Source organism: Acanthopagrus latus, chromosome 7 (genome assembly GCF_904848185.1).
Source record: "Acanthopagrus latus isolate v.2019 chromosome 7, fAcaLat1.1, whole genome shotgun sequence".
NCBI classification, from domain to species: Eukaryota; Metazoa; Chordata; class Actinopteri; order Spariformes; family Sparidae; genus Acanthopagrus; species Acanthopagrus latus.
This window is the reverse complement of record NC_051045.1, coordinates 16,241,390-16,251,008: the sequence shown is the minus strand read 5'-3', so window position 1 is coordinate 16,251,008 and position 9,619 is coordinate 16,241,390. Positions and strand designations below refer to the sequence as shown.

The following is a 9,619-nucleotide window of genomic DNA, read 5'->3' as shown; positions in this document are numbered from 1 at the left end:
TTATCGCAGAATAACGCGATTGTTTGCTCAGCCGGGTTTACATACAGAGACCGGAGGCTCGCGGCTGAGGGCGTGGCCGAGAGCGGTGACGTGCTGTGTTTATGTCAAAGCGAGCAGCAAACAGTCAATACGGTAACCTGTCAGACCTTCACACCGTGGACCACAAACGGTACGTTTTCCCATTAGCGTCGATAATTCATCGAGGGTATCATGTCAGAGTGCGTTAGCAAGCATTTGTACTAAATGTCACTCGATTTTTTTTCGTCTGCGGGTCGCGATTCTTTCTCGCATCTTGGTGCTAACGTTAGCTCGTCAGCTAGAACCAAGTTGGCTAACTAGCTAGCTAGCAGCCGGGTGGAAATGTAGCCGAGGATACATTTTTTCTCTAAACCAGCCCATGAGCGCCTGCTTGCTAGCGAACTAGCTGTCGTGTTTTGGTTTTTGATGTGTTATTTGTAAAAGTTGGCACTCTACATGTAACGTGAATCGCTGTTACAGACTGCATTTTTGCTTTCTTTTGTTGTGGAGCATGTAATTGGCAGGTGAGCTAACGTTAGCTGTCAGTGTCAGTCATTTGTTTATGTTTTGTTAGCATACTTGCACTGCTGCTACACTGCAGCTCTCGGGTGACTTCCATTAGGTTCAATAGCAACAGCTGAAAACTGTTAGAGTAAGGCCGTCAGATCTGCAGCAAGACTTGCATACTTTGTCAAGATTTCATGGTTTTATAACACTAATCATAAAAATTACTTCGATCAAAGAACGGGGGACATTTTCAAATTACTAACATGATAATTTATTATTTATTTGTTTATGAAAGCATGATGGATGAATTTGTTAATCTTAATCTTAAGATCAACAAGTAAGTTACCGTCAAAATCAAGGTTCTTGGCAATTTCACATCATATGATTGAGAAATAGGATGTATCAATAACAATTTCCAGAATAAAAGGTGAAATTCTGGACCCTATATACCCAATATAACTGTTATTAAACCTGATCATGTACTGCTCCTATAATTAAACTTGAACTTGAATCAGATGGTGTTGTAGGCATGTTGCATTATAGCCAAAGTAGCAGATTTTTAAATTTGTTTATTTTATTGGCAATTGACAGCAAAATCACCAATATTTTAAAAATGCTGGATATGGGTCCTGGTCAATTATTACCAGGGCTGATAATCAGTCTACTCTTAGTTTTTATAGTATCAGCGTATTTCTTGCTACAATGAATTAAAGCACTTTGCTACAGGTTTTATGGGGGAAAGTCCCTCACTCTGCAGCACCACAGTATGCAATTTACAATGCTGGTAACGTGGTGTTGAAATTGGTGCATTTCTATGTTAACACAACCAATAGTATGTAATAATAAAATCCTAACAGTAGCCACCACCTAACAAGAGGCCCAATCACCCAAAACAACCGAAACGCCAGAGTGATTTGTTCGATTGATTATTGTACGTTTCGTTAAAGGTACACTATGTAGTTTGGGCAAGATATTTTAATCAGAAGAGAAAGATGTTTATCAACTGATTTTATTCCTGCCTTAACAAAATAAATAGACTCACTTTGTTTCCATGACTTAAGAAACTGAATAGACAAACTGACCTTAAAGGATAACACAATGTCATACTGTTTTTTCTTTGTTTGTATTTGCCGGATGCCGCCACCCTTCTAGCTTCAAACAGTGTTCTTCTTGTTATAACAGCTTGTTTATTCAGTTAAGGAAAATGTAATATTTCTGGGTTTATTATTAACACATTGATATTATACATATTAAAATCCTGAATTTGAATTACTTCTCCAAAACTACAAAGTGCTCCTTTAAGGCTCAGAAACCTTCATAGTTTCTTGCATCTTTTAACTCTCAACTTCTTGAAAAATGTGTTTCAGTGCACCGTTGTGTCACCCCTACCAGGGTGCCATGGTCCTCAGTTACACATGAGCTCTACTATGTGGTACATCATGCAAAGCATTCAAAGTAAATACTCCTTGTCCGAGCGGCTCATCCGCACCATCGCCGCCATCCGCTCATTCCCACATGACAATGTGGAGGATCTCATTCGTAAGGTAGGCCTGCTCACCTGTCAGTCCAACTTTAAATAAATACTATGTTGTACTGTCATCCCATTATATTGACATCATTATCTCCTGTATGTCTAAGGGAGCTGATGTAAACCGGATGCATGGCACGCTTAAACCCCTGCACTGTGCCTGTATGGTCGCTGATGCTGACTGTGTGGAGCTGCTGCTGGAGAAGGGGGCCGAGGTATGTCATAGACAACTTCTACTTAACCATTTACCATAGCAAGGTTTTACATTAATTAGCTACCTTCCAGATAGCCACCCTATAATATGAAAGTCCCACCTACAGAGATCTAAAGCTTGTTCTCGGTGTTGACACTGCAGGTGTGAGCAGGACACGTTTTTTAGTGTGTTCAATAAAGAAAAAAAAGTGGAAGACATAGGATAAAACATGCAACTGAAATTTAGAGATGATGCCAATTTGATTGTTTTTTGTAGTAAAGAGTAACCATTTGACACCCAAATCTCTGGTCGGTGTATTGTTAACTCCTTGGCATGAGATTACTTATGACATTACATTTCCTCATCAGGTGAATGCTTTGGATGGATACAACCGCACAGCACTGCATTATGCAGCGGAGAAGGATGAGAGCTGCGTGGAGCTGCTGTTGGAGTACGGGGCCCAGCCAAACGCCCTGGATGGCAACAAGGACACCCCGCTTCACTGGGCCGCCTTCAAAGACAACCCAGAGTGTGTGAGGGCCCTGCTGGAGAGCGGGGCCTGTCCCAACTCACGGGACTACAACAATGACACGCCTTTGAGTTGGGCAGCAATGAAGGGCAACCTGGAGAGTGTCAAAGTGCTATTAGACTACGGAGCCCAGGTCCATGTGACAAACCTGAAGGGCCAGACGCCTATATCCCGACTGGTGGCCCTGTTGGCCCGGGGCCTGGGCACCGATCAGGAGGAGGAGTGCCTGGAGCTGCTGTGCCGGGCAGCAGGGCGGTTTGAGATCCGACGGGCCGACGGCACCCTTCCCAGAGAGCTGAGTAAAGATCCACAGCTGCTGGCGAGGCTGACCAACATGGTGGCTCAGGCTCCCACCCTTCGCTCTTTGGCACGCTGCGCTGTCAGGCAGAGTCTCGGAGTCCAGTTCCTCCCAACTGCTGTAAAAGAGCTTCCCCTACCAGAGACTATCAAAGACTATCTACTGCTGAGGGACTGAGGTGATGAGACCACTAGGGACCATCAGACCACACTGGTGATTAGACAGTTCATCACAGCATTTATTGGCAAGGAAATGTCTCCATTAAATTATAGGATATTGTCTGAGAGCAGCCCTCATCAATCAAACCCTCTTGCAGTTAAATACCATTTTGTGCACCAGGAGAGATACACACACCTCTCCAAGTCTTTTTTTTTTTTTTTTGATACTTAGTGGTTGCACAACATCTAAAATGAGCAGTGATGAATGGTAAATTTGACAAGTGTCAGCTGTTGGATGAAAACTCCACCAATGATCTGTTTTATATTGTTTGAAAAATTATGCAGTTTTTGGAAACTCAGGCTGAGCTTGTTTGAAAGTCTTGCATCTCTTCTTATTTCTCAGTTTCCTCGTCTCCTCTCCTTAGTCCTTCACCCCTGTGATTCAAAGGCTGATAGTTAAATTGCATATTGGATCATTTTTTAAGTTATTAATACAAAAGGAATATTTTTAGCTCCCACCATGTTTTGTATATTCCAGCTGTGTGTCATACCTGTTAAATGTCACAGGTGCCAAAAACACTTGATACACCTGTGCGTCCTCGCTCATAGTTTCTCCAGAGGGCCTCCCCTCTATTCAGAATGCATTTTAGGGATTGAGACATCCTTAATATGTCCTGCTGAGATCAATTTGCGGATCACCAGCAGGAGAACGGAGGTGAGAGGAGACGAGGAAGCACAAAATGGAGAAATGAGAAGAGCCCTTGGAGCAAGTATCGAAAGAAATTATAACATCAGGCTTGTTGTGAATTGACTCACATGAAGCTCCTCGTTTCGTTTGTTCACATAGAGCCAGTGCATCTTTTAAATTTAACTTGGATTTATTATTATTTTGTATGCAAAGTTTACAAATTTGTATTGAATCTTACATTTTAAAAGTTAAGTATGATGAAAAAATGTTATGATTTGTCTCAGAAAACGAGGAAACGTGTTCACTGTGAGATTGGATTTAAATGTAAGATAGGTTCATGAATGAGGGCTTCATGTGTAAGAATGCAGGCTGTCCAGTAGGTTTGTCAGAAGATGCAGTTCTTGAAGTAGTGCTCAGGAACAAATTTTATGTAGTTCGTAAGATAGTCGGAGTGGCCATCTCTCTCTTGATGTTTGCCCTCCAAATTCACAAATCGATCAGTAATGAAATATTAAGGTAACAACAAAAAAATAAATAATAATTTTTAAAAAAAACGCACTGACCAGAAAGAAGATGGGAATAGTTGTATCTGTTATGATGAAGCTGGTCCACATAATTTGGCAGACACACTAATCATCCTCTTATGTTCACTCAACATGCCTGCTGTCGTTATTTATTTGGGCTTTATTTGAATGAAGATTGCAGTTGCCAATGAGAAATAAAATATTTTGTTTTTTATTACAATGGATGTTTTCAGTCTTAACTTGAAAACGTTACCAAGGGTGCTCCCTCATCCCAAACTTTGCAGTGTATGTTTAAAAATTACTTTGAATTAAGTGTTGAAACCCATGAAGTGGCATGATAACTAAGTTTTTGTCCATGAAAGAACCACTAAATGAGCTTGCAAAAATGAATTTACGTTTGTTATGGCATCCGTCTAAAATCGGACCGTTTCTGTGCTTGATTTTGTTTTGCTTGTTCTGCTGCTGTATAAAAATGAACCCCCCTTAGATCATGTCTTGTGTACACCTGCAAAAGTGCTTTTCTTTTTGTCAACGTAAATGAAAGTAAATGCCTTTATATTCCATTCATTTTTTTCTCTGTCATTCATTGAGATTAATAGGATGGCTTTAAAACAAGCTAAGCTGTAGTAGGTTGTGAAACCTTACTGAACTACTGTGTCGTATTCAAATCATTGGCACAATTCTCAGTGAGGGGTTATTTGCATAGGTCTTTTTCATAGCAGACATTTTGACTTGTCTCTGTTGGAAAAGCACATGTATTACTGACAACATTTGTGATGGCTTCGTTCTATGGAAGTGTCCCAGTAAGCCACAGTGAGCCTTGAAATGAAAGCAGCTTAATGGAATTCAGCCCTCATTCCTTTTATTATTTACACCTCTGCTACTTTTAATATACTGCTAATGTTTTGAATACCCAATCAGTTATCAAGCATCAGTGCTTTTGACATATAAAGTTTATATAGATCTGTGAAGAAAATCTAGATGTCAATATTTTATTGAAACTTAATTGTCAGGAACACATTTGTCAAGGAGAAGGTGTCTTCAAAGGCTGCCCGCCACAAGGTTTAATATGGCTCACCAGATTTTATTGGCAAGAAAAAAAAATTAAATATCAAAGTAACTTACCAGTTCACATCCTGACAACAGGTGTTTGCTTTTTTGTCCGTGGTCCACTGTTAACATTCAGTTTTCACCCTCCAAGAGAAAACAATTTGGCTTTGAGGGTTTTAATGTGGAAAATATACGTTTTTTGCAGAAAAAGTCAGGTCACGTTCAGAGACATTCTGGGGGGAATATACAACACTATCTGCTAAGTCATTAAACAGTACAACAGCATTAGCTTAGTGAAGAAAAGGCTGGATTACGACTGAACTTACTTAATTGCATCCTCTCCTTAGTGATTAGCATTGAATACAGTGGTGACCACTCAGTGCCTGTCTAATAATCGTCTGCCTACAGTCATTAGATTGAATCACAGTCATTTCAATGAGAGGAGCTCAAATATGAGGAACTAAATTATAAATGTATTGGAATATAGGAATGTTACTCAGACACAAATAATAAAGTGGACAATAAATACTAGCTACACCCAAAAACATTTTTTTGACAAATGGGTCTTCAGCAGATGCGGTTTTAGGCGATGTAATGGGGGGAATTATAAGAGGGCAGAGTAGATAATAGAAATAACTGCAAGGGAAGAAAAATGCAAAATGGCAGACTTGGTTGGTGCGATTTTTAACAAATCACTATGTTACTTTTCAATAGACAAAGCTCTTGAGATAAGGAATAGCAAAAGCAACTAGAAAACCGCGAGCGGTTATGCGGGCCCTCGCTCCAGTGTGACATTATCGTCAAACATGCAAGACGGAAAAAAAAAAAGTTATACAAAGATAATCTTTAATGATCATAGCACAGTCTCACCTAATTTAACACTGCTAATGAAATTAGAATATTGATGTGTAGCAAAAGTAATTATACAAGAAAGTGTATATACAAAATGATTTGAATCAAAAGCTGGCCTCAAGTTTGATTTTCACTCTCGTGTGACCAATAGGTGTTGTCAAAGACCATGATGAAAGTAGAGCCCTGTCTGGGCATCTGAATAGTTAGTAAAGAGTTATTCCCTGTTATCATTACAAATGTAACCAGATGTGGGTAAGTGGGTTCAGACTTGGACCCTCATCACACACATGAAGTTTGAAGCAAATCGGACAGCGCATGGAGGAGATATGACCAGTTGAAGTTTCATCCACCAGGGGGCAGTAACCAGACATAGGCTGGTGTGTTCAGGGGCGACCCCTCATCACACACAGTTTCAAGCAATTTGGACAAAGCATGAAGGAGTCCTGAGCAGTTGATGGTTCAATGTGGAAATCATGGCAAAATGAGCATTGAAAACAAAATGGCCGACTTCCTGTTTGCAGTGGACCGTCAGTGCAAGAGACTTTTTTGTTCATCTGGTCGACTTACATGTGTGTACCGATTTTCATGTTCCAACTCCAGAAAAACCCCTATGGGGAGGCGTTTTTGAGGTGTTCAAGGGGGCGCCATGGAGGCATTTAGCCCCGCCCACGGGCGTGGCCCCCATCAGATGTTAGAGGTCGCCACCCTTGGCCTGTGTAACAATTTTCACGCTGATACGAGTTTATTAAAGCCGTCAAAAAGCCAAACGAATTTTCTTGGCGAATGATCGACAGATGCTGCGTCGCCACACGGACGCCATTACTCGTAGCCTCATGGCGGTCATAATGTAGCTTCACCAACTTGTTCTGGATGTTTTAGAAGTGGAATGACGTTGATGGAGTCAACTATGTGGTATCAGTACATGTAAACGTAAGGGGATGCGCTACAGAGGCATTTGGCCCCGCCCATGGGCGTCGCCCGCATCAGATTTTAGAGGTCGCCAGCCTTGACCTGTGTATCAAGTTTCATGATGATACGAGTTTATTAAAGTTGTCAAAAAGCCAAACGTATTTTCTTGGCGAATGATCAAAAAACACCGCACCGCCACGCTGACGCCATTACTCATAGCCTCACAGCGTTCATAATGTAGCTTCACCAACTTGTTCTTTATGTTTTAGAAGTGGAATGAAGTTGATAGAGTGAACTATGCGGCATCAGTAAATTTAAGAGTAAGAACTGGTCACTTCCTGTTACCACCGGGGGGCGCCATGAGTAAGGTGGGACGTTAATACAACGTTCATGGCTGAGCTCCCGTAATGCTTAGCAAATTTGAAGCTTCTAGGTTCACGTATGTAGGCGTGAGAGCCGTTAGAATTTACATGGCAAGCGCCGAAACATTCGCCAAAATTTATCGACCCCTAACAGCTACGCCCTTTGATCTACAGACGTGCAGAGCACAACTTTAGATCAGCTAGGTCTGGAGATGATCTGTACCAAATTTGAAGTTGATTGGGCGAAATCCCTAGGACGAGTTCGTTTTGAGTAAAAAAAAAAAAAGAAATTGAAAATGGCCGACTTCCTGTTGGAATTTCAGCTTCCTGTCAAGGGCGAAATTGGGCAAAACAGTCGGTCAAGAATAATAAATAATAATAAACAATACAATTTCAATAGGGCCTTCGCTGACTGCTTGCAGTTGCTGCTCGGGCCCTAATAATGTTAGCAAAAGCTATCATGAGTTTATTTTGTGCTTTAAAGCCATATGTGTACATTTGTATTTGTAATTAGAGCAGATCAGGCTTGTATTTTGAACAATATGTTTATTGACATTTACTCAAAACCCTTGTGTACAGTGTACAAAAGTGGAGGCTTGTATTTTGAGTGAAAGAAAGCAGAGTACCCCAAATCAAACTACAAACAACATACTTAGTGCATCTTTAGAAATAAATAGGGACAAGTCGGCCATTTAAAAAAGTGGTGTGACACCGATGGCTTACGTATATTTACTTGTTTTTCTCGTGGGAAATACAAGTGAACTTTCACACATTCAGTTCAGTTCTCTAGCTATCCACTCGGGGGCTCTCTAGGCTTGTCTCTGAATTCACTCTCACTGGCTCATAAAACAGCCTCTGAATTAATTTAGTGCATTTGTATATTGGAGGAAAACCGTGATGTTACGTAACAGTTGCTGTAGATTACATCAGCTGCCTTGTCTTTAATACTCCATGCCATCTTAAGTTCAATCACTGTGGCCCATATCTAATATTCTGGCTATTGTTTCAGGCATGTACACCACGCTGCCTTGTTCTGCCACAGTCAGGACGTCCACTTCCAAGCAGAGAGAATAGGGTGAGAATATCAGGAAGGAAACCAAAGCAAGAGGGGGAAAGACCCCCCTTATTTTTTACTGTTTGCATGCTCACACAATACTTTTGAACTATTTTATTTGTATTGTGGGAATTATGACACATCATTCAACAGTAGTTCTTACAGGCATGTTGTGAAAAGGAAATACATTTTAACAGCTGAAGTAGAAAAGAGAGAAATGTAACCACAGTTTTCGTCCATTTACATCTCTGTGACTCAGAAACAATGGGTTATTTATATAGCCTGATTTCAAGAAACAAATTTAGAATTTAAGAAAATGAGAACTTAAAAGGTATTAAACTAAATCATAAACCTTTTAAAGGAGAAAAATAAAAACAACTTCAGGAATAGCAATAGAGGAGAACATGTAGGATGACAAAATTTTAGATATTATAGAATTACAGATGGAGATGGAGACCTAAACTTACAGGATGATAAGCCTCAAAACAAACCTTTAATGGTTTGTTGCATCCAGTCATATATTGGAAACAATATATTTCAGATGCACAATCAATGACTTGATAAAAAAAAAAAAGTTTAAACATGTATTATTGCATATGAATAACCTTTTCTTACAGTCTTAAAAAAGAGAATTTAGTGTCTCCACCAAGAAGGTTTGAAAGGCAATTCAGCTCGAAAGGCATTCAGGTCAAATCAAATCGAAACTGGAAAGCCATTACCACTTTTTAATTGATTGATACACCATGGCATTTGATATGTTATACTTTACATTTGAGTCACTTTAGTTTCACCTCAACACTAAGATAATTATTTATACCTTTTCATGTGTGTAGCTGGTTGCCTTTATGTTCTGTTTCAGGGTAGGCTGCTTATGTTTTTGCCATACATTTGTGATTGCACAACAAATTAGATGCAGACCTGGCAGTAAAATGGTGTCAAACCAAATCAT

General features: G+C 40.1%; 1 protein-coding gene across 1 annotated transcript; it reads left to right on the top strand.

The window, feature by feature from the left end:
* The first annotated feature begins 17 nt into the window (after positions 1–17).
* Positions 18–5,010, top strand: asb8 (ankyrin repeat and SOCS box containing 8). The gene is made up of 4 exons (XM_037103507.1): positions 18–169; positions 1,893–2,069; positions 2,164–2,268; positions 2,615–5,010. The coding sequence occupies exons 2-4, from the start codon at positions 1,941–1,943 to the stop codon at positions 3,248–3,250; spliced, it is 870 nt and encodes a 289-aa protein (XP_036959402.1). The 5' UTR covers positions 18–169; positions 1,893–1,940; the 3' UTR covers positions 3,251–5,010.
* The last annotated feature ends 4,609 nt before the right edge of the window (positions 5,011–9,619 follow it).